The sequence below is a fragment of the Humulus lupulus genome, chromosome 5, assembly GCF_963169125.1.
Source record: "Humulus lupulus chromosome 5, drHumLupu1.1, whole genome shotgun sequence".
Lineage (NCBI taxonomy): Eukaryota > Viridiplantae > Streptophyta > Magnoliopsida > Rosales > Cannabaceae > Humulus > Humulus lupulus.
The window spans coordinates 176,581,456-176,607,530 of record NC_084797.1 but is presented as its reverse complement, the minus strand read 5'-3'; the positions used below and the strand labels follow the sequence as shown (position 1 = coordinate 176,607,530).

The 26,075-nt window shown below is 39.7% G+C and overlaps 1 protein-coding gene across 1 annotated transcript; it reads left to right on the top strand.

Moving 5' to 3' along the window:
* The first annotated feature begins 2,291 nt into the window (after positions 1-2,291).
* LOC133777878 (probable ADP-ribosylation factor GTPase-activating protein AGD8) lies at positions 2,292-8,728 on the top strand. Its single transcript, XM_062217633.1, has 7 exons — positions 2,292-2,532; positions 2,699-2,817; positions 3,788-4,217; positions 4,324-4,584; positions 6,371-6,493; positions 7,877-7,978; positions 8,212-8,728. Exons 1-7 carry the CDS (start codon positions 2,464-2,466, stop codon positions 8,317-8,319), a joined length of 1,212 nt encoding a protein of 403 aa, XP_062073617.1. The 5' UTR covers positions 2,292-2,463; the 3' UTR covers positions 8,320-8,728.
* The last annotated feature ends 17,347 nt before the right edge of the window (positions 8,729-26,075 follow it).

The following is a 26,075-nucleotide window of genomic DNA, read 5'->3' as shown; positions in this document are numbered from 1 at the left end:
AACGAGCCAAAACAAATAACTTAACTTGCACCCGGACCTAAATATACCCATTCTGCCAAACGGGTCAAAGAAGAAGTCAAGAGGGACATTATCTAGATAGCGAGATTCCAGGGCTAGACCTGGGAACGAGCCAGGAGGAACATCACCTAATAAGTCTATATAAGAAAAACAGGAAGGAGTCCTTAGGAAAAGAGATATCGAATACTGAAACTAATCACTCATACTGAGTGAACTTGACAAGTTTACCAACCTAGTCATCGCCCTCAAGTTGCGCCATCACCATTGTTTCTTTTACTTATTGTTTATCATTATTGGTTTCTTTTCATATTTCTCTATCTTATTATTCTCTAGCAATCCAACTGACTTGAGCGTCAGAGTCTATTTGGCTTACACCCCACCGGTGCTCACAATTGAACTATTGCCTCTCTGTTTGTTCTTGACAGGTTGTTGGTGCATGTTTAATCAATTGTAGAAAATCACCTCTAAACATACAAATTTTGCAAATCAACTAAAAGTTTTTGTAAAAAAAAATTAAAGATCATCATTTATTAAAAAGCTAAATTAGTAACTAACTACTAAACAATTAAATTGATTAGATAGATCCTAAGCAAAATAATTTAATAAAAATTTGTGGTTGCCTTTGATTTGAACACACATATAGGTATGTATATTTGTTTAGTTAGGGCTGAGCATCGGTCGGTTTGGGCGGTTTTTTTCTATTCTAAAATCTAGATTTTAGTTTTCGGTTCGGATTGGTGCGATCCAAAAACCGACCGACCTACTTACAACACAAAAAAAAAACCGACTGATTTAGACCGCAGTTCGGTCGGTTAAAACCGCCCAAACCGAACTAGATTTTTTTAATTTTTTTTAAAATAATTTTTAAGGAAATTTAAGTTTCAAAAATGTAGATTATTATAATCCATTTTTTTAGCTTTTTTTTAATATGAAATTGATTCATTTAATTTGTTAACTTAAAGACTTTAACTTTATGATTTGGAAACCTAAACACATGGTTACATTGTTATATCCACAAATTTGGAACCTAAGCATATTCGGCCAGTTTCGGTTTGTACGGTCGATTTGCGACCAACATATAAACCGACCGATTTAATGTCGGTTTTCGCCAAGGCGGTTTTAGCGGTTTTTGGTTCCATCGGTTTTGGTTTTTTCAGTGTTCGGGCAGTTGGTTTGAGCGGTTTATTCGATTTTTTGGATTTTTTGCACAACCCTATGTTTAGTACATCCTTTAATACAAAAAATTTCTAATCATAATCATGGAAATGATAACATATTGTATTTTGTTGTTTAGGAAAATGTATTAAGTATGTAACATATTAAATTTTAACTAACATTCTTAGTAAAAGAAAACCAATTCACAAACTAAGTTTAAGAGTATATACCAGAGCAGGGAGAAGGTGAGGTGAGCTCCAAGCTGTTGCAAGTCCGTCCGAGCCTTTGAGGAGGTGTACGCCAAACTCTGAGTCGCTACCTGCAGGTCCGTCTAAGCCTCCGAGGTCCGTCGTCTGCTCGAATCTGAGGCTTCAAGCTGTTGCAATTCTTTCTGTATGTGAGATAGGCAGAGAGAGGAGAGAGTTATTGGTTGGGTGGGACTTCCTCAGTTCTTTGCTATTGGCGCCAACGAGAGGAGGAGGGATGGGCAGCAGGTGCAAGTAGAGAGAAATGAGACGGATGAAGGGGTTGGTTGGGGATCGTGGGACGAAGGGGTTGGTTGGGGTAGCCATGGTCGTGGGACTTGGGGAAGAGAAAGATAACAAAGAGAGAGAGAGAGGTATACGGGGTTAGAGATTAGAAAAAAGAATGAGGGCTTTTTTTTTTTTTTAAAAAAATAATCGGATTCAATTTCAGATTTCATCCGAACCCACCAACAAGTGAAAGTCTAAACTCGAACTGGCATGGTCTTGGATCGGATCGGGTTCATCCGAATTTTTCAGATTTTTGGAAAAACCGAGTTTCTCAGGCTCAGGTCAATCAGGTTGCTCAGATTTTGCGGGTCAAATATTCACCCTTAATTAAAAGTATTTAAAAAAAATGAAAATTTTAGTGTTTATTTATTTTTTAAAAATAGAATAGTATACTTTTTACCTAGCAAGAGGATTGAGGATAGCAACAAACCACCGACTCTAACACCAAACAAACAAATTCAAAAAATAAATAAAAACTATGCAGACAAAAACACGGTGTCTTGTGCTTCTCAGGAGTGGGGAGGGTAGTTTTGTAATTTCGGATCCTCCCAACTAATAAAAGCTTTGGTTTTCAGAATTGAGAAATTTAGAAAACAAGAAGGGAGAGAACCAAACATCAAATTTCCGGTTTCACTGATTTCTCTATCTATATATTTATTTTTGGGTCCCAAATTCTGAGGAGGTGTTCTTTTTAGCACCTCTTCGGATTTTTCCCCTTACCTTATTTCTCTCTCCAAAGTTTCGCTCCCTTTCTCTCATGGCGTCCGATGCTTTCACTGATAGGGATGCTGTTTTCAAAAAGCTGAAATCAAAGTCTGATAACAAGGTCAGGTTCAATCTTTTTTTAATTTATTGGTGTGTTTTGGGTTCCTCTTCATTTTTAGGTCTGGAGCTCGATTTGGGTGTCCGAGATCTGGTTCAGATCTGGTGACTAGGATCGTGGATCTCTAATTTTAGATTTTCTTTTTCTTGTTTGGTTTTGGGTTTTCCAGATTTGTTTCGACTGTAACTCAAAGAACACGAGTTGGGCATCGGTTACTTATGGCATATTCCTCTGCATTGATTGCTCCGCTGCTCATCGGAATCTAGGTGTTCATATCAGCTTCGTTAGGTGAGTTTCATTTTCGGGCTTTCGCAATTTTATTTGATTTACTGATCAGAATTGTGGGTGGCTCACTGATGGTATACAACAATAGATCTATTTTTGTGTTTTTACATCTAATTATATAGCAATACTAAATTTTATATGTCATCTATATTGGGTCTTGCACGTTTGTGCATTATTTTTATTATTTAACACACAAGAAGGTGGAAATTTGTAGCATTTTGAAATATTTTGGTGGATTGTGGATATGCCGGGATTAGTTTCGCATTTCATCAAGAAAGTTGTAGTGAATTCTAAAATGGTTGTTATGTAGCTGTTCAATGTAACCTAGTTCAAGGTATGGGAATCTGCATAGTATTGCATTGTTCGAGGAATTTTAAAATGCTCCTTTAGATTATTCCTAATTTTTATAGTTCATTGACTAAGAAAAGAGATGTCAAAGACAAAGCCAGTAGAACTCTGTTCTGGATTTTCTATTAAACAATTCAGGTTGAATTAGCTAGGGACACACTAACGTTAGCGGCACACTGCACGTGATCACAAAATGCAGGGTCTATGATCTCATTTTTGGACTTTGTTTAAAATGTGTGTGGCAATTCTCAATATTGAGCTGATTTTTTAGGGAAGGAGGTGTTTCGCAATTTTTTTTTAATCCAAGAAATGTATTTTATGATGTCATTTTAGTACATGGTGCTGATATTTAAAGTTTATCATCTTTAGACTAAGACACCGGCATCTAATTAATGGAGTGCTTATTGTACATTCTTTTTGTTTGTTCATATCTTCACAGTTCCCCTAGTAATATTTGTTTGGCTATGTTGATAGAGTATATTCTATTCTGTGGGTTTATTATGAACTTATTTGATTTTGAAATTACAAGGATTGACCTGGCTAAATAACAAAATTATTTCCAAATTAAGCACTTATTAGCATATTCACGTAAATTGTAGACTGACTTTTTGTTCATCATATGTAGGTCAACAAATTTAGACTCATGGACTTCTGAGCAGTTGAAAATGATGAGTTTTGGAGGAAACAATCGCGCACATGTTTTTTTTAAGCAGCATGGGTGGACTGACGGTGGCAAAATTGAGGCTAAGTATACATCAAGAGCTGCTGATTTATACAGGCAGCTACTTTCAAAAGAAGTTGCTAAAAGTATGGCAGATGAGGCAGGCTTACCTTCATCGCCTGTTGCTTCTCAATCAGGACAAGCATCTAATGGACTTTCCAACATTAAGATTAGTGAAGCTCCAAAAGAAAACTCCTTAGGAAAGCAGGAGCCACCTGAGGTTTCTGTCTCACCAAAAGTTTCTCATACAGTTGTTAGTACTGTGAAGAAGCCTCTTGGTGCCAGAAAAACTGGGAAGACTGGGGGTCTTGGTGCTCGAAAACTTACTACAAAGGTTTAAGTTATTTCAATTTTTTTTTTTAAAAAAAACTTTTTATATGCAGATGTATGTTGAGATGATGTTTGGATTTTGGCATGACAAAATATATTTTACAATGCAGCCAAATGAAAATCTTTACGATCAGAAGCCAGAAGAGCCTGTTGCTCCTGTTTCCACTTCAAGTAACACCACCCCTACTGCAGGATCATCTTTTGCGTCTCGGTTTGAGTATGTAGAAAGTGTTCCATCTGCTGAGACAAATTCTAGTGGTGCCCATGTCATTAGTCATGTTCTTCCACCAAAAGCATCAAGCTTTTTTGCAGATTTTGGTATGGATAGTGGCTTTTCCAAGAAAGCTAGTTCAAACTCTTCGAAAGTGCAAGTAAGTTGTTTTATACAATTGCTTAAAGTCTTTTAGTTGATAGGAACTAGACAACCGGTTCTGTGCACAAGCATGTAGAACTCAGTACGATATTTTGTTATTTTGAAACAAAAGATATTAAGTGTGAAAACAATGTGTTTGATTGTGACAGTAGAAACTTCCAGCTGTGGGGATGTTATAGGATGTGGATAAACTTGATTCTTTCCCTGTAGGCCAACCATGTTATTTGCATTTATTTTTAAGGACATGTTTTTTATTTTTTTATCTTATAGCTTATGCTTCACTATGATATCAGTCAAGTGTTTTTTTTTTTTAATTTAAAGAAAAAGAAAAATTATTATTAGTAACGTTGTTTTAGTCAGTTATTGATAAAGCTTTATTTTTTTTTTTTTAAAAGTTGTCGCATGATAAAGCTTAATTTTAATCACTGCCAGGCATTCAAATAATTAGATACCTGTACTTTATAATCTGTGTCTGCAAATTTGTCATACGTTTTCCTTGGACATATCTTGGACAGTTCTGATTTTAACAAAAATTTTCTTCTACATTTATTTCTTTCATTTTGTTTTAAATTGTCAACATCAAAATACTAATTTTGCAATCCGACTAAAATTGAATAGTGGAAAGGATGTTACTTATGAGCTCCTGTCCTGTAAGTACCATTGTCCAACTTTTATTTTCAAGGAAATTTAATTTTAATATGAATGGTTCAAGCCCTGCTAGTTACCCTGGTGTGCTATCATGATTTTTTTTATGGAGATGGTAATGCAAATAAATATTTTGAAAAATCTAGTGCTACACAAATCATGGAGGAAAAAAGTGTAGAACTATTGACTGGGAACCGTTTTAAAACTGCTTTCGGCCAGATTGTGCGAGAATCTCTTCCTTCAATTAAGCTCAACCTTAATGGAAGTGGGGACTGGCACGTGCTGCTGGTTATTGATCTTTAACAGAAGCAACGGTATCTTTCAAAAAGTTTTTTCAGTGTTCTGTTTTTGTTTGTGTGTTTAACAGAACCATTGTTGTGCGTGTCTTTATTTTATTGGATAACACAACGTACAACATTCCCTCCTTAAACCAGCTTCTTAATAGTGTGGTTTAATTCCTTGTTTAAAAAATCTAGTGGAATTTAGTCCTACAATGAAAGAAATTATAGCATGCCAGTGAGACCTTACTATTCTAGCACTCAATATTAATACGAGAATTGAAATCCTTAAATTTATTTGGCAAGCCAATGAGACCACAACTATTGGGTTACATTTGATAATGAATTAGTTTATAGTGGGAATGGACTATACAATCCTGTTGATGGAGAACCTGAAAAGCTGAGCCTTCTTCCTCCAATTTGTATAAGCGAGCATGTTGCTGCATATTCCCCTTTAATGGCTACCTGTGGTAACACATTATTTCTAGGGGAATGGACTACTATAGTTGTTGATGGAGAATCTAAATGGTAGAGCCATCTTTCTCTAGGTTGTATAAATGGTGAAGCTTATATAATTGTTAATTTTTGTGCGCACAGTAGTGTTTTTTTTTACTTGGGTCAGACATAATTGATTTAGTTGATTGGGATAACTACTAAAGCAACTTTTTGTTGGATTGCTTTTCAACATATGTACAAATTTTTTTTTTTATAGATTTGTTGTTAGGATATGTTAATGACTGTTGAATAGACCAATCACAATAAACTTGGTCATTTGTTAATTATGAACGTGGAACCTTCATATTATTGTGCTTTCTTGGATAGTCTTTGATGCTCGTGTCATTCTCTCCTCTTGTGCATCAGGTTCAGGAAACTGATGAAGCAAGAAAGAAGTTTTCAAATGCAAAATCAATTTCATCTGCCCAATTTTTTGGAGATCAGGCCAAAGCTGATGCTGATAGTCAAGTCTCCTTGCAGAAGTTTTCAGTATGTATCTTTGCCAATAATTTTTAATTTTGATAGTAGCTTAGCATAATGATATTGCAGTGATCTTCTATTGTTAGTGTACCCACAGTTAAAATTAGGTCTGCCTGTCGAGGACTCGATCTTGGCATTTTTGACAGAATCCTTTTGTTTTTAAAAAAATGGGAAACGACCTTGATTTTTAAATTATTATCAGGAAAAACCATGTAATTTGATATCTCATTTGAACTAAATCTGGAAAAATTATTTAAAAATGAGTCAATTACCCTTTGTGAAGGGAAAATTTATGCTTGCATACATCATTATGTTGGGATACACAAATAGTAGTTTGAAATCTGTTGTTTAACTGATTTGTCATTTGAAAAACTCAAATATTGTTTGAAATCTTGTATAGGAAATTTATTAAATTCAAATAATAGTTTTGTCACTTCTAATTTAGTGTACATGGGAGGGTCAAATTTTGTTATCAATTTACAAGGGTTTTATAATTTTTATTATTTATTTTTTAAATGAAGAAAGCAAATGCCAACAGGCTCTTTCCCATTTCAAATTGTGGAGGGGTTGCACCAAAAAAAAAGGATGAAATATGACATTCACTATTAATTTTTGTATTGTTGTTTATTTATTTTTTATTTGCAAGTAGTAGCATGATTTGTCTGTTTACAGTATTCAACATCAAACTGCTTCCCTTGCTATTCAATCAACTTTCTTGCCTACGGATTATACAGTCACACACACTGTACAGTATAAATATTGAAGGGCAGATATGTTTGCATAAGTGAAAAGATGTTAATTATCATCTCTTTGAAATAGTTTACAATGATGATAAAAATATACTATTTAGGGACTTGGCTGCTACATTTGTTTTTCAAGTTCGCTTAAAGAACTACTTAGTGCAAGTAACCGAAGAGGGGTAGCTCAAATGGTCAGGCATGTGGGCAGGTTGTTTGCTCCCACAAAGTCTGAGGTTCAATTCCATCCTGGGTATCTGCATAGCAATATCGTAGGGAGCCTAGTTTAAAAATAAAATAAAGAACAACTTAGTGCAAGTGCATTATTTCATTGTTCTCTAAGGTATTATTTATTAGTTAAAAAAAACAATTAGTTATCCATTTTTCTTAAAGTTTTACTCAAATTTGTTCATGTTGAAACTTAAAATTCAATAATCTCTGTTTAAGTATAGTGTCTCTAAAGAGCAAAGAACCTATAATATAATTTATTTTGAGCTTTGGTGTAGCAATTATTAATTTGTATAAAGCAACATTTGGCTGAGATGAGTACATACACCTTTCCTAAGGACTTCTTCATAATTTTATAGCCAGAAGATGGCTTTGTTTATAATTTTGAGTATTGCCAGAATATAACGCACACCCTCCCTACTTCCAGGGATCATCTGCCATATCTAGTGCTGATCTTTTTGGTAACGGCTCAGATAATTCTGCACTTGATATTACTACAAGTGATCTCATCAATCGTATATCTTTCCAGGTATGCCTCTTAATTTACATGTGCTACCATCGACAAGTTGTAAAGTTCAAATGGAAGTTCAAGCTTAATTTGTTCTACTTGATAATTTTTCTATATAAATAAACATTTGATATTTCCGCCTATTTTAAGAAATCTGTATTATGGTTCGATTGTTGCATAATATATATGGATATACTATTAAGTAAGGATTGCATGGCTCTTTGAATTTGATCTTGGTACTTATAACTTTGCAGGCGCAACAGGATATATCATCTCTTAAAAACATTGCTGGTGAGACTGGGAAGAAGCTTAGCTCCTTGGCATCCACTTTAATTACAGATTTTCAGGACAGAATCCTGTGATTTTAGTATGGTTTTTGTGCATTTGTTACGGTACCAGCCACTTTTATATTAGTGAATGTAAAGAAGACTTGTCATTACAAAAAGAAGAAAAAAAAATTCTTTCAAAAAAGACACCAAAATAATTTACTGTTGGTATTATCAACACCGTGCTTTGAGAATGTTTTGTAGAAGAGCTATTGTGTATGTGTTAAAGATTGATGTCTTTTAGTTTTCATCTTTTACTTTAGCAAAGTTGATCAGTTTGTAAGCCAACTTAAGTCTTACTGCTCTGTTTCCAGAGAGTAGAAAAACTTTCATCTTATCTTTGACTTCCAATCCTGGGGCAAACATGGCAATAAATCTTTGCACTGTGCTTGTTTTGGGCCGGAAAATATTCTATTATAAATTACATTAAAAAAAATATCCTTTATTTTCTCTTTGTAAAAGATTGAACATATTATTTTTTTTCTTTCTCGTCACTAGTTACAATTTTTTTCTTAACTGGGTTGGTTTTGATGAACCGTTTGGCAATTGGCAGTCTAGTTCGAATATATACTTTTTGAGATTGTGTACTTGTCCTCTCATAAGTTGGCAATGGATTTGGAATATTAGTTATCGTTAGGCATTTTCATTAGATGATCCTTGTTAGGCTCATCAGTGCACGAGCAAAATTTGTCTTTTACGGTATGCAAAACTGTTCGACAGGCAGGACACCTTTGGGACTGAGTACCTTTAAACTCCCAAGTTTTCCAAAGGAACATAGTTGATGACAGATCTGATCCTTTGGGTTCATAATGTAGCTTACCGCAAGTTTACAAAAAGTCAATGTTGTGCATATGTGAAGACGGGGTTTTAAAGAATTTGAGAAAGATAATTAGGGAGTGTACTCGAGGAAATCTTAATTTCAAATAGGTACTTGTAACAAGATGAAGAGTAAGTGGATTGAGTTTTACAACATATTGAAAAAGATCTACATATTTCAAACATTATGCCCTTCGTGCTAATATAGCCCAGGAAACCATTGAGCACCTGTTCTTGTTCTGCGATGTTAGAAGAAACAGATTTACATCTCCCTGGAATTTCATGTCTGACAGTAATAGAATCCCGGGATGTAGGGAATAGCTTAGATTTTTGTGGAGCTTGAATAACCAGGGTACAGACAATTGTTACAGCTATAATTATTATTGTTGGTGTGTAATCTTTTAGTTTTCAGAGTAGTTTGTTTTGGGGAGTCCTGTGGTTGCTTGGGTATTATAAAATTGTGTTGTTCTAGGTAACGTAATTGCTAGGTGGGTTCAATGTATTAGTCTTGTTTTCTCCTATAAAAGGAGGAGTTTTGTAAGAGCTAATATCAAATAAAAAATAATCATAAAAAATAAAAAGATTTCTCTATTCTATTAGTGTCTTCTTCTGGGGTCATTACAATTGGTATCAGGGCCAGGTTTTGGCATCAATTATGGCGGACGAGACTAGAGCACAAGAGCAAAAACAACTTGAAGAATTCGTGAAGCAGTTGAAAGAACGACAGAAAAGCAAGCTGATTCCTTATCTGATTTATCCAAAATGATGGCAACCATGAGTCTAAAAGTTGATCAATTAACAACAACTAGAAATGGGGAATCAAGTGAAGGGAATAGCGCATCAGCTCAGCAGAGGTGGAGCAACATTCAGAACAATACAGGCAACATCCAAACTCAATTTTCTAAATTAAATTTTCTGAAACTTGACGGAGAAAATCCTTGTGGATGGGTTTACAAATGTAATCGTTTTTTTAATCTCAATGAGATTGGAGAAGAAGAAAAGGTGGGCATAGCTTCAATTCATTTGGAGGGCCAAGCACTAGAATGGTTCCAAGGATATGAAGCAGGTAATAGAGTTATAAGATGGGCACAATTTTCTCAAGATGTGGTTTCTCGCTTTGGTCCCAACGTTTTCAACAGTCCAGCGGGAGAATTAACCAAGCTTAAGCAGATTTCCACAGTGAAGAATTATCAGGAGTGATTTGAAACACTAATGGCTAGAACGAGTGGGTTACCAGAGGATTTTTTTTTTTTGTTCAATGTTTCATAAGTGGCTTGAAGGATGCAATAAAAAATCAAGTCACTATGTTTCAACCCACTACTTTAACTCAAGCCATTGGTCTAGCCTTGTTACAAGAAGTCACGATGGAAGCCATCCTTAAGGAGGCCAAGGGTTCTAACAGAGGCGGCATAACTCCAATAGTTTCTCAAGAAACCAAAAGATTTGACAATGGTCGTCTACCACCCGTCAAATGAATTTCAGCTGCTGAAATGCAAGATAGAAGGGATAGAAAACTGTGCTATTATTGTGACAAGAAGTATGAGGCTGGTCACAAACGTAAAAGGAAGTAGATTTATTTGCTGGAGACAAAAAATTCAAATTTAACATGTTAAAATTAATGCCAAACACAATTTCACGTATGCTAATTTTATAGCATAAGAGTTTATTCATTTGAGTTTGACCCATCCAAGACTGTAAGAATAACCTCTTAATTACCACCATTTTTATTTAAAGGAAAACATTTTGATTCCAATTATGATGATATTAAGTACTTGTGTAATTTTGGGAAATTTTTGAGGAATTTAGAATTGCGACGGTACTCTGTAAATTTGACTGACTGAGCTGCCTACATACCTTCTTTATGAAGGATCAAGTCACTTGTAGTGCTAGATAAATATTTTGGAAAATAAGTGAAAGAATTCCGGTAAATGACCATTCATAGGAATTCATGGTATTTTTATAAATTTATGAAATTCCGGTAGATGACCATATCATGGAATCATTTAGTGTTTTGGAAGTTAGGAAAAATTCCGAGGTGAATGACCTTTTATGGAATTTTGAGAGTTATGTTTGATATTGATATTTGAGAATTTGTAGTTCATGTGACTGCACTTAATTTTAGTGATTAAGCTGCCTACGTATCCTTTAGATGAATCAAGTTAAACGTAGTTCATAACATAGTTATTTTAGAATTTTTGAGGTTGACAACCTCACTTTGAAATTTGAGTATTCTTATTTTAGAGATGCTTTGAGGCGAAATACCTCTTTGGGATACCATTTTATATGGTTTTAAAGTTACTTTAGTGCACTTTTGGATTTTGAGGTAAAATACCACTTTTGGAATTTTTTTGTTGAGGTAAATGACCTCTTTGAGATACTATTTAAAATGGATTTCATCATTTCATATGCTTTAATGAACTCATTTCGGATTTAAAAAAAATTATATCATTTATATGGTTTTAGAATTTTGTCATTTTGGTGACAATTTTATGTCTTGAAATCTCTTTATATAATATTTTATCAAGAATTTGTTTTATATACAAAGAGAATAGTTGACCAATATTTTAATTGATTATTCCAAAATTTGGGAGCGAATAATCAAATTTTAAATCTGATTATATAGATATTTCTAAGATAATATCATTATTTTATATTCTAAAATTCTATTTGAATTTGAATTTAAATTTAGAATTTAAAGATATCATATTTTATTTATTTAAACCTTCTACCATACTCAATATAATGTATTCTTCAAAATTCTCCAAATTTGTGAAACAGTGAAGCACATACTTGGATAAGTATGTTCATTCTCTTGATTGTTTATATCATAAAAGATCATTTATATTTTTTAAATCTCTTATGTATGTATATATATTTTCAGGGATGAAGAAGATTTAATTGTGGCCTTCATTTATTTTCAATTTTGTCCATTGTAGTACGTTCTCAAGTATGTAGGTCAGGTCGAATATTTATATTTATGATGCTATGATAGTGTGAATTGCATACGCGTAACACTTAATTTTTAGGTACTGCTACATACATATTGTCCACTTTAGGCTATATATTTAAGATTCAACAACCAACCTCACGTTACTACATTTGATTCCTTTCTAACACTCATATTCATATATATACATATGATAAATGCAATATACAATGCTCTGTATACACACACATATATATATTTATGTATATATATTTAGTTCAAGTGTTATTGCATATAATCGTGATTTTTCTTTTGGTTGCAGAATATTTCAATAGGTATTCATACTCCCACACACACATACACATATATATACATATATATAAAACTTATACTGTATATGCGTGTCAATTCCATGTACAAATTGGATAGAGACAATGGACTTTGAAACCTTGAAACCATATTTGGGCCAAAAGTCTTATTTTGATTTTTTTTTTTTTTATATACTTTTGTCACAATTCTATTTGGGCTTTGCGAAAACACATTTTTCCTTTTGGACAAATTTTGTGGCTATGAAAACGCACAACTTTGGTGGACTTTAGATCATACAAGTATAAATCTTTTCATAGGTTTGTATCTATATATTCGTATTGATCTTTTCTTAATATGTGTATACATATATTATCTTTTATACATATATGTATATTACCATTCTTTCCTTTTCATGAATCATAATAATCTTTCTTATTATTTTTTTTTCTTGACTAATTTTTATCATATACACGTACGATTATATATCCATATAAATATCTGACATTTCTATTTGTGAAAATTATACCTAGTACCCAATTTAAAGTTAATTTCTTTAATTTTTACCCACTTTTTAAAATTCTTAGATTAATACCCAAACTATTAATGACTATACCCATTATACAGTGGTCTAGTGGAACTGACAATAGAATATTATTTAAAGAGGGAAGTAAATGACACGACAGAGGCAAAGATTGAGATTTTTACATTGGACTTCTAGTAGTGTTTTAAGGGTAATTTGGGAAATGTGCTTAAAAAAGTGGGTAATATTCAACTAAATATTATTAGTAGCTATTTTTAGTTAACTAATCCTAAAACTGGGTATTTTTCAAATTATCCCTTTCTATTTTGCAACTTTTGCGATTTTGATTTCCATTTGTTTTTTTAAAACATATATATGACTTGCTTTAGAAAGCCTACAATTAGGCAGTAAGCCAATAAGAAATTTACTTTAGACAATTTCTTTGTTCAAGCCAATTTTGTTTAACTGTTTTTTCATCAAAATTAAGATTTTGTGATAACTTTGACAGCATAACAGTGTAAAAAAATTAAGGGCAGAATGAGTGCATTCTATAGATTTAGAGCAGAATGAGTACATTCCATAGATTTGTAGTGGAATGAGTGCATTCCATAGATTTTTGGATGAGTGCATCCATTAATTTTTTGGGGCGGAATGAGTGCATTCCATGGTAGATGAAGATAAAGGAATGAGTGTATTCCATCATGGAGAAATAGAAAGCCAGGGAAGGAGAAGAAGAAGAAGGAGAAATTTAGGGATAAATATTTACCTGTGAAACTTTGAGCAATTTGAAGAAATACTGTGATTTGATTTATTTTTTTCTCTGTTTCTTTCCTGATGCAAAATGTCGATCTCCTCTTCTTTTCTCCTCTTTTTTTAGAGAGTCTTGTCGTTAAAACTGTTTTCATAACACGTTTAAATAAATGGAGAAGTTGGAAGAGAAAAATAGGTGAATGGAGATAAGTCCCCTTATTTTTCTCACCTATACTGATTTCTCTCTCTCTCTCTCTTTTATTATTATTATTATTATTATTATTATTATTATTATTATTATTTAACTACACTTGAATCAAAACCTCTCTAGACATTATCTTTATTAATATATATATCACATTTTTTTTGTTATGTGGATATATACATATATTATATTTCTTATATATATTGATTTATATTTTATTTCTTCCCCCCCCCCCCCCCCCCCTTTTTTTTTTGGTTCAACAGTTGCCCCCTCAAGCAAGTACGTGTCATTTATGAGAGCGTGCATTGCTTGAGATTTTTTTAAAAGAAAAACATACTAACTTCTTTCCCTTTTTTTTTTTAAGGAAAATGAAAGATTTCTGCAATATGTCTAACCTTGGAAGTATTGGCTCCCAAAAGTCTCCTGATGAATTTGGCAAAGAAATAACGATCGGGCCCTCTTATCACCGCTCCTTATCATTGACTGAGCTTCGAGCATCAAATGATCACCAGGATCATGTTTCTCTATTTAAGATTGAGGATGTTTGTTCAGGTGATTTGAGATATTATTCTTCATCTAACGACCATGTTGTTAAACATGTACGAGGTTATGGCTCCAATTTCAAGCAAAGGTTCTGGGAGATGTTGACAATAAATATGATGGGGATTTAGCTCACCAAGTAAGTAGTAATTTCTTTCCAAGTCTTCATCATGTCTTGAAAGATAAAAAGGCTTGTAATAAATTTCATTTTTGAGGGCAAGTTCAATTTATGTCATATCTCCTCGAGTGGACAGAACTCATTCTGCGTTAGAATCAAAGTGTTTTAAAGAAAGCAGAGATTTATGGAGCTGTTTATATATCAAGATACCCATTCAATGTATCTTTCTCCGTTTTGCGAGCTTTCTCTGAGCTTTGGGGTCCCTTATCTAATACTTTCCATCATAGTAGCGGTGAAATAGGAATTTCTTTGTATGATTTGAAAGTTATTGGTGGCTTGCCCATTTTAGGTATACCTTATGAGGAGTTTATTCCTCTTGTTGACCCATGATTTGGCCAACTGACACGGAGTCAAAATATGAATGATATGGACAAATGTAAAGAGAATAATGTAATGACGAAAGTAAAGAAAACACAGTAATTTATAGTGGTTCGGCCCCAGGATCTGGTAATGACCTACGTCCACTTAGAATTATATTGATATGAAATCAGAAGTGTGATCAGAGAACTTGGGTTCAATGAGTTTCAGCACTTCACCTAAAACAATACAAGTTTACTAGGAGAAATTCTATATCTCTATGATTCAGCAGCCAAAAGTCTCCCTTCCCTTGAGCTATATCTTGCTATTTATAGGCTCAAGGAGGGTTACAAAATATTGTTACAGATATTATCCCCTGAATAGTGGGATATTCAGAAGATTGCATGAGATAAATTCGGGATTCACAAAGATCTTCCCATAAATGTTGCTTTGCCAGCGGAACCACCGACCAGACTGGTCGTGGTAAAGATAGGCTTGTCCTGCTTCTGGTGTGTCTCCTGGTCGATACTCTAGCAGACGCTTTAGGTATCGGCCACGTGTCAAGAGATTATTCTCCACGTCACAAATGCTAATTTATTGGATAACATTTGCCCCCCAAAGTTTATTTACTACGAACAGTAAATAAACTTTGAACGAACGACCCTTCGGTAACCCCTCCTGACGTGTCAGAACCCTTCGTGTGTTCTTGAAAAAAGCAACCCACTCCTGTCTAATCATGACTTTTCAGTTCCCCAGTAATAATTTCGACGGCCATCACGTTCCCCCATACTTCGAAAAAGGAAAACTAATGATTACGCCTTTTTAATATCAGAGACAAACTTATATAAGACCACCAGAGCCATTTCTTTTCTTTTCACGCACGCCATCATTCTGCCAAAAACCCTAAAAACCAGAGCTTTACCTTCTCCGGCGAACGTTCTCTTGTGCTTTCAAGACTTAGACAGCGGGCTCCTTGATTTCTGAAGTCCTTTTTTCCACCTTCACGACCATTTTCCCTGGTAAGTTACTGAAACCCCGTGCTTCTAATTTCTCGTGGTGCATGCTCTTTAATGGTGTACTGTTTAAGTCTCTTCGCTTCTGGTTTTTAGGCGCCTGTAGATGGAACGTTTTTGTAGGCAGAGTAGGCTTATGAGTTAGTTTAAAACTCAGGATCATGCTTTTTTAGGACGTAAAACCGAAGTTACATTTCGATTTTTAAGCTAGTTGAAAAAATAATTTTTCCCGCCCTAAGGGGAGTTGAAAAAGCTTTTCAGAAAACTCTTCACTTTCACCCTTTGATTCGTTTTTCAAACTGTTCGCGTAGAAAGACTTAGTTTCTTGTTAGAATGCTGTTGTATAAAGGCTTAACTTTTATACTCGACCAGCGTTATTCTAAATGCCTTCTAGAATCCTCTAACCTCACCTCCCCATTCTTCTGTTTGCAGACTTTAATGCCAGATTTGTGGGGAGGTGAGAGACCCATCGACGACAACCTCCTCGCCCAGCTGCTCGAGGGAGAAGAACAACCAACCGATCGCGTTCACCGGATACCTTTCTCGCGAGCCTCTTCCAGACCACATCCTTCTCCTCCAATGGCCCGTTCAAAGTCTTCTGGCAAGAAAAGGCCCGAGTCTGAAAGTAACCCTACTTCTCCTGCCCAGCTTGGCTCGCAGGCTGGGGTTCCCTCGACCAGTGGTCGAGAAAATCTTATTCCTGACCCTAATATCCAAACTAGGGCTCGCCCTCGTCATCGGAATCCGCCTGATGTCAAGTGGTATACCTCCCCAGCTAGTTCGGTGACCCCTCAAATGGTTGCCAACTGTTTCAGAAAATTCCCCCTCACGGGGGTAACCATTACTCATCCTACTGCGGACCAGAGGGCTAACCGCCCAGGAGGGGCGAACAGCGCCTGGTCCCGATACCATATTGAGGCGGGAGCTTATCTCCCTCTTCATCCATTTTTTGTGGGAGTGGCCAATTACTTTGGTGTCGCCCCTTTTCAAATAACTCCTAATGGATATAGGATGCTGGCCGCACTCTATATCCTATACAAACTTAACAAATGGCCTGAACCTTCACCTCATGAGGTCAATTACCTTTTTGACCTCAAGTCCAACCCTCAGCACAACGGGACGGGCTTTTTTCACTTCTGTCACCAGGAAACCGGTCGGACGTTCCTGAGTGGTACTACTCATGTCTCGAACGTGGGGCATTATAATAAGGAGTACTTCTTTACTCCGAACATAGCCAGTAACAACTTGGCCTTCGCGAGAGGAGGTAAGAGCTTATCTTTCGCTGGTCGATACTTTTCCCCAGAGTATATTCTTTCATTTTTTCTCAAATTTGACCTGTTTTTCAGGCCCTTGGTTACGTCCGACTCCAACACCAGACATGGTGTTGAGGTCCAATGCTTTGGCCAGGATGTCTGATGCAGCGAAAAGCGTCAAGGCCCTGATCATTGAAAAGAACTTGAGGTCATCTAGCCTCCTGGCTCCTCGCCATGAAAATAGAGGGTCTGTGGCGGACGAAGCCACTGCCGAGGGGGTTCCCGAGCAGCAACCTCCTGTGCCTTCTCCTAGGAGGAGGCCTACAGGAGTTACGATCAGGGAACCCACGGGCAGCCCTTCTGCAGAAAGGCCTTCTGCTCCCCAAGGCAAGGGGAAAGAAAAAGCCACAGAGCCTGTTGTTGACTTGGGAGAGTCTTCTGATGACAATGGTAACATTATTTCACTTTTAAATGGTTTGCCAATTCCCTGTCATATGTTTGACGGGGACGGTAACTTTACATATGCTCCAAATCTAGGGCCAGACTTCTTCATGCCAGAAAATGAGTATATGATTAATAGAGTCAATAGTGTATCGACCAGTAGTTGTAGCTCGGGTATTTACTTTGTTATCTTCTTTCTGTTGTGTTACTTACTTTCACCTTTCTCTTTCCTTATTAACCTCTTGTGTTTACCTTCATGCAGATATGTCGACTCCCAACATCTTCGACATGTACCAGGCCGAGGAGGAAGAAGAAACCCCCCAACTTACACGGAAGCCAAAAAAGAGAACTGGTGAATCCAGTCGGGGCCCTCCAGCCAAGAAAAGTCGACCAGAAGACCCTCCTCAGGGCACGCCAACTGGTCAAAGTCCTGCGCCAACTGGGCGAACTCCTACTCCCCCTCCAGCTCCTTCTGAACAGCAAACTACTCCCGCTCGTCCGAATCCTCCAGCTGCGCCTGCCAGGGAGCACCTTTCTCGCGAAGAGGCTCATGGGGCCAGACTGATGAGCCGTGCCATCCGATCCGCCCGAGACCGCCTCGATCGTATTGGAAAAGGCGAGCGTGTTAGGACCGCAATGGTTCAAGCTGAGGAGCTGCCAGTCGACCAGATCATGAATAGGGCTTTGAACGAAATCTCCAGTGTAAGTGCTTCTTTATTCTTTGAGTCTTTTAGTTTTTTAGTCTTCGTGATAAGTTCTGACTCCTTTTTCTTTGTGCACAGGCCTTACTTTCTGCCATAACTGCCCGCACCCGAGCCCAGGCTTACCTCGAGCAGGTCGAGGCAAAAGCCATTGAGAGGTTCCAGGTGAAGGCGGCCGAGGAGCTCTCGGCTGCTGAGGCTAGGCACACTAAGGAGTTAGAGGCGGTGATCCGAGAGAGGGATGCAGCGATGACTAAGCTGTCCGAGGCTGAAGTTGCGAAGGAAACAGCGGTTAAGTTGAGGCAAGAGTACCGGGAGATCAGCAAAACCCAGCTTCGCGAAATCAAGCATCTGGGGGAGGTAGCCAAGACCAAGGACAAGGCTATTCTCTCCCTCGAGGGCAAAGTGAAGCAGCTGGAGCTGGACAACTCCAAGAATCTGGAAAAGTATAAGAGGACAACACTCCGCTGTTTCTACAATTTCTGGAAACACAATCAGGGTGCTTACTTTAGCTACCTTTCAGAGGAAGTCCGAACTGCGGAGTTGGCTCGATGTGCTGCCCAACTGGCCGAGGAGGAAGCAAGAGCCGCGACCCCTGCCACTCCAAGCGTTGCTGGTTTGGAAGAAGGAGACGCTGTTGAGGACGTGACTAACCAGGATGTTGCTCAGGACCCTCCAGCCCCGAATGCCTCTTGATTTTGTATTTGTTTTTTCTTCTTTTTTGGATATACGACCCAAGGGTCGTGGTGTAAAGACAGTAATTTCTTTTTTAAACTTTACTGCACGGGCAGTAAATCTTTTTTATTTGAACAGTTACATCCAAGCAGTGATGCTTGCGGTGTAAAAGCTTAACTCTTGGTGCTATAATATGATATTATAACACTTATCCGTATGACCGGACTTAGCATAGTACTTTGGCATGATTTAACAAAACATAAATTTTGAAAAATACTCTAAGTACTGTAGCATGCTTTCTCTTATTTTGTTCATGTGTTTACATACCTTAAAAGTATGCTTTGCTATCGATATGCCTTATATGCCCCCCAAGTGATCGAGGAGCTTTAGGTCCTTGGTCACTTGCCTGGACCATAACCTGTTCGTAGTAAAACTGATACTTGTAATACAGCAAAATAACACACGTAATGAACAAATATTTGTAAATATAAATTCACAAAGGTTGGCAAGAATGACTGGCTGAGCACAGTCCCTTATAATCTCATATTAAAAATGGACTAAACATGTCTTTACGAGTGATTCTGAAATAGAATCTTACATATACGAGCAGTTAGCCATACATCGTGGCTAACCCTCTTTGCAAAACTTGTAAAAATTAAAAGAGAAATTTAAACAAGCCAGTCCTTTAAGAAAGGTTGTTCATTGATTATACTTGCGCAGGTGTTCTCCATTCCAATAGCGCGGAACGAGATCTCCGTTTAAGCGTGCAAGTTTGTAGATGCCTGGGCGAAGGACTTCTTCAATCTGGTAAGGCCCTTCCCAGTTAGGTCCAAGCACGCCGGCAGTGGGGTCGCGGGTATTTAAGAAAACTCGTCGTAGCACCAAATCTCCGACGTTGAATTTTCTTTCTTTAACTTTGGAGTTAAAGTACCGGGCGACTTTTTGCTGGTAAGCAGCAACTCGGAGTTGAGATTTTTCTCTTATCTCATCGATCGAGTCTAAGGACTCCATCATCAACTGGCTGTTCGCGTCCTGGTCGTAAGTCAAACGCCGATGTGAGGGGGGATCTAACTCGACAGGTAACATTGCCTCATATCCGTAGGCTAGAGAAAATGGGGTATGCCCTGTCGCTGTTCGATGAGATGTTCTATACGACCAGAGGACTTCAGGCAGCTGTTCTGGCCATGCCCCTTTAGCTTCTTCAAGTCATTTTTTCAGGGTGTCCTTGAGAGTTTTGTTTACGGCTTCGACTTGCCCATTTGCTTGGGGATGTGCAACTGAAGAAAAACTCTTAATTACTCCATGCCTCTCGCAGAAATCGGTGAACAGGTCGCTATCAAATTGGGTTCCGTTGTCTGAAATTATCTTCCTGGGCAATCCATACCGGCATACAATGTTCTTGATGACGAAGTCAAGAACTTTTTTGGTTGTGATGGTTGCGAATGGTTCAGCTTCGGCCCATTTTGTGAAATAGTCGACTGCCACGACTGCATACTTTACTCCTCCTTTTCCTGTTGGCAGTGATCCAATCAAGTCTATTCCCCATATTGCGAAAGGCCATGGGCTCTGCATCTGCTTTAGCTCGTTTGGAGCTGCTCGTGGGATCTTGGAGAACCTTTGACATTTATCGCATCTTCGTACGTACTCCATTGAATCCTCGTTCATTGTTGGCCAGAAGTAGCCTTGCCTTAGAACTTTTTTCGCCAAACTCTGCCCCCCAGCGTGATCTCCGCAGAAGCCTTCATGCACCTCTTTCATGAGTTCCTTAGCCTTTTCTGTCGTAATGCATCTGAGTAGTGGCATTGAATATCCTCTTCGGTACATAACACCGTCGAGCAGTATGTACCTAGCAGCCCGCCTTTGCAGAGTTCTGGCCTTGTTTCTATCTGCTGGCAATGTTCCATTTGTCAGATACTCCATGTAAGGCGCATCCACGTATCTTCTGCACGAATCTCCATGTTGGCTTCGGCCACTTCTATGCTTGGCTTATTCAATCTTTCTACCGGGACTATGTTCAAGGTGTCAGCATCCTTTGCACTTGCGAGTTTAGCTAAGGCGTCTGCATTGGAATTTTGGTCTCGCAGAATTTGCTGGAGGGTGTACTTTGTGAACTGGGCTAGCACATCTTTCGTTTTATTAAGGTAGGCCATCATCTTTAATCCTCGCGCTTGATATTCTCCCAGGACTTGATTCACGACCAGCTGGGAGTCACTGTAAATATCAAGCGTTTTTATGCTCATATCTTTGGCCATTCTCAGTCCAGCGAGGAGCGCTTCGTATTCTGCTTCATTGTTTGATGCTGCGAAGTCAAACCTGATTGCGCAGTGAAATCGATGCCCTTCGGGCGTTATCAATATCACTCCTGCTCCAGCGTGGGATTCATTGGATGAACCATCCGTGAATAGCTTCCACGAAGGAGTCTTGTCATGAGGCATGGGCGCTTCAGGCTGTTTGCACAGCTCACTGTTGGGGAGTTCGGTGAACTCCGCAATAAAATCGGCCAAGACTTGCCCTTTTATTGCTGCTCGCGGTGAATAAGTTACATCAAACTGTCCCAATTCGACCGCCCATTTTAACAACCGTCCAGCCGCCTCAGGTTTTTGGAGGACTTGCCGAAGGGGCTGGTCGGTCAGAACTGTGATAGGATGGGCTTGGAAGTACGGACGCAACTTTCTGGAGGCTAGAATTAAGCAGTATGCTAATCTCTCGATTGGTGGATACTTCAACTCTGCTCCGATAAGCCTTTTGCTGACATAGTAAACAGCTTTCTGTACGCCTTCTTCCTCCCGTATTAATACTGCGCTAGTAGCAACTTCGGTAATTGCCAGATAAATATACAAAGTCTCTCCTTCGATTGGTTTTGATAGGATGGGAGGTTGCGACATATGAGCTTTTAAGGCCTGGAATGCTTGTTCGCAGTCTTCCGTCCATTCAAACTTCTTATTCCCCCTGAGTAGATTGAAGAATGGAACGCACTTGTCAGTTGATTTTGAGATGAATCTACTCAGGGCAGCGATCCTTCCGGTCAGGCTTTGTACATCCTTGATTTTCTTCGGCGACTTCATGTCGATCAGGGCTTTTATCTTGTCTGGGTTGGCCTCGATTCCTCTTGAATTTACTACAAACCCCAAAAACTTCCCTGATCCGACTCCAAAGGAACATTTGAGGGGGTTTAATTTCATCTGATACTTGTTCAACACATCAAAGCATCTCTGCAAATCCCTCACATGTCCTTCTGCCCTTTTGGATTTTACAAGCATGTCATCCACATATACCTCCATGCTTACCCCAATCAGCTCCTTGAACATGTGGTTGACCAGTCGTTGGTAAGTCGCACCTGCGTTTTTCAGCCCGAAGGGCATTACTTTGTAACAATATAAGCCCGTATCGGTCCGAAAGCTGGTGTGATCTTCGTCAGGGGGATGCATGCTGATCTGGTTGTAACCCGAATACGCGTCCATGAATGAGAGGATCTCATGTCCTGCAGTTGCATCGACTAGCTGGTCGATCCTCGGGAGCGGGAAGCAGTCTTTTGGGCAGGCTTTATTGAGGTCTGTAAAATCCACACAGGTCCGCCACTTGCCGTTAGGCTTGGGGACCAGCACCGGATTTGAGATCCACGACGGATAAAACGCCACCCTGATGAACCCATTTTCTTTAAGTCTTTCGACTTCTTCTTTTAAGGCTTTTGATCTGTCTTTATCGAGCAGCCTTCTTTTTTGTTGCACCGGTGGAAAGGCTTTGTTTATGTTCAGGACATGGCTGATTACAGCAGGGTCTATCCCAACCATGTCTTTATGCGACCAGGCAAAAACTTCCTGGTTCTCTTGCAAGAATTTCACCAGTGCCTGCTTTGTGGTAGGCTCTAAATTCTTCCCAACCTTCACGACCCTGGTTGGGTCTTTTTCATCGAGTTGGACCTCTTCCAGGTCCTCGATGGGTCCAACATTTTCTTCAAAATCCCCAAAGCGAGGATCCAAATCTATATCCTCACTTTGGGCAACACCCTATTTGGTGACGTTACCACCTGATTGGGCTTGTCTGTCTTCTGTCATCTGCAATCGATCTGGGGTAGCGCCCCTCGATGCTCCATTTTTTTCCTTTGTGATCGAGGCGTTATAGCACTCCCTGGCTTCCCTTTGGTTTCCCAAGACGCATCCTACCCCTGCGTCCGTGGGGAACTTCATGGTTAGGTGCCACATGGAGATGATGGCCCTCAGCTCAACCAGTATGGGCCTTCCAATAACGGCGTTATATGCTGAAGGACAATCGACCACTACAAAAGTGGTGAGTAATGTCCTTGAGGCAGGTGCTGATCCCATTGTTACTGGGAGTTTGATCATTCCGGCTGGGGCGAGTCCTTCTCCAGAGAAGCCGTATATGGTTTGATTGCAGGGCTCCAAGTCTTTTACGGACAACTTCATGCGTTCCAGTGTTGACTTATACAGGATGTTCACTGAACTTCCTGTATCGACCAGTACTCTTTTTACCATCATATTGGCCATCTGGATATCCACGACCAGCGGATCGGAATGTGGGAACCGGACGTGTTGGGCATCGCCCTCAGAGAAGGTTATCCCGTACTCCTCTGAGCGAGCCTTTTTCGGCGCACGGTCCTCCACGGTCATCATCTCGATGTCCTGGTCGTGGCGTAGAGTTCGAGCATATCGTTCTCTGGCTTTTCCGCTATTTCCCGCGAGGTGCGGGCCTCCACAGATGGTTAAGAGTGTCCCGGCTACGGGGGCAGGCTGTAATGGTGGCGAGCGCTGGCGTGTGGACGTCTGCTCGTTGCCACCTGGAGCTTCTCGTTGGGAAGTTCCCGAGGCCCGTACATACCTTCTCAAGTGTCCTTGTCTAATAAGGAACTCGATTTCGTCTTTTAACTGGTTGCATTCATTAGTGTCATGTCCGTAGTCGTTATGGTAACGACAGAACTTGGTGGTGTCTCTTTTCGAAATGTCTTTTCGAATGGGCCCAGGTTTCTTGTAAGGCACACTAGAGCTTGTGGCCTGGTAAACCTCTCCCCGAGACTCGATGAGGGTAGTGTAGTTAGTGAACCTAGGTTCATAACGATTACCCTTGGCTCGTTTATTGTCGGAGGTGGAAGGCTCGTTATATGGCCGTTTCCCACCATTTTTGCCATTACCGTTGCCGTTTTTATGGCCTTTGTCGTTGCCATCAGGTTTGGAACCATTGGCGCCTTTGGAAGGTTCGGCGGCCTTTTTACCCTTGTTCGAGGGTTTCCCATCATCAGCAATGGCTTCCTCGAGTTTTATGTAACGATCGGCTCGATCCAAGAACTCTTGGGTCGTTTTAACTCCTTCCTTTCGGAGACTCTTCCAGAGGGGAGAGCAACGCTTTACCCCTGCGGTAATGGCCATCATCTTGCCTTCGTCTCCTACTGTTTTTGCTCCAGCCGCCGCCCTCATAAATCGCTGGACGTAATCCTTCACTGACTCTCCGTCCTGCTGGCGGATTTCGACCAGCTGGTTTGCTTCGGTTGGGTGCACACGACCCGCGTAGAACTGTCCGTAGAACTCCCTTACGAACATTTCCCAGGAAACTATGCTTGTAGGTGGGAACTTAAAGAACCACTCCTGTGCTGCTTCAGAAAGTGTTGCAGGGAAGATCCTGCACCGAGCATCTTCGGACACCTTCTGAATGTCCATCTGAATCTCAAATTTATTCACATGCGAGACTGGGTCCCCATATCCATCAAAGTTCGAGAGCGTAGGCATTTTGAACTTGCTGGGAGTTTCGGCATTAGCTATCTTTTGGACGAAAGGAGTACCTTTCCTCCTGTCGTGATCGATGTAAGAAGTCCTTCCTCTGACCAACTGCTGCACAGCCTGATTGAGTGCGTCTATCTGGGCTTGCACTGCGGCAGGAATTGTGGCGGCCTCCGTGGCTGGGGGGATGTTCTCGCCGTGCCTTTCTCGACGATCGTTGAGTACATCTCTCAGGTCCTCCTCTCTTCTCCGTTGCTCGCTACCTCCGAGCCGGTTGAAGACATTATTTTGTTTGGGTTGCCCCCCAGCATCTTGTCTATTTGGTTGATCAACTTGAGGTATATGGCTCCTGCTTTTACCTCTATTTCCGTTTCTCCCATCAGCATTGCCCTTGCCTGAGTTAACCTCATTGTACTCATGGCCATCTTTGAACCTTGACTGGCTATGATGAGACTGACTGTTCCCTCTGTGACCGTCTCTGGCAGAAACGCCCCAAGCGTTAGAGGGTGGCCTGCGCTGGTCGCGGTGTCCCCGTGCATCATTATGTCGCGGGGGTCCATGGACCGCAGAGCCTAGTTCCGAGTCCCTCCTATTACCAGGAGGGTGGTGACCTCTGTTCGCTTGGTTTGGTCCATCATTCTCATGGCGCCTAGGACTACGGGGCTGACGCTCGGCCCTATTCTGCCTTTGCTGCGGGGGATTACCCCGAGCAGCCTGGGATGGTGGATCTGCCTCGGGGTCCAGTGGGACTTCGTCATGGGGCATCTGAGGCTGCTCGGGCCTTTGCGGACTTGAAGGATGGATTGGTGGGCTAGGATTAGGACCCTTCTGAGGTGGCCCATTTTCAGGTTGGTTAGGCTGCGAGGCAGGTGCGGCCTGATTTCTTGCCAACAGCAAGGCTGCTTCGAGGGCTGCCATGGCCTCAGTCTGGCGGCGGTCCACCTCTGATTGTCTCTCGCTCAACTCCGCCCGCTGACGATCAAGCTCCTGCTGCTGTCGCGCCATAACTTCTGCGGCAGTCTCTTGATTGGCCCTCAGACTAGCCAATTCTTCTTGCAACGCACCCAGGGTGCTCTTCAGCGTCGCATCGTCCATTTCCTCCTCTTCAAGATCTAGTTGCGGCTCATCTTCCGCCATGCTTGCGGGTGGAGGAGGAGGTGGTGGATTCGACAGTGCAGCGGCGGCAGTCTGGCCAGCTTTCCTTCCTGCTTTCGCCATCAGTTTTCTTAACAGCAATGAATCGTCCTCTCAGTGAAAGCACCAGAATGTTGACCCACAATTTGGCCAACTGACACGGAGTCAAAATATGAATGATATGGACAAATGTAAAGAGAATAATGTAATGACGAAAGTAAAGAAAACACAGTAATTTATAGTGGTTCGGCCCCAGGATCTGGTAATGACCTACGTCCACTTAGAATTATATTGATATGAAATCA

Coding starts and splice junctions, on each gene's coding strand:
- LOC133777878 (XM_062217633.1), top strand. CDS start 2,464: ATGGCGTCCGATGCTTTCACTGATAGGGATGCTGTTTTCAAAAAGCTG. Junction 2,818..3,787: donor GTTCATATCAGCTTCGTTAG/GTGAGTTTCATT, acceptor CATCATATGTAG/GTCAACAAATTTAGACTCAT. Junction 7,979..8,211: donor TCAATCGTATATCTTTCCAG/GTATGCCTCTTA, acceptor ATAACTTTGCAG/GCGCAACAGGATATATCATC.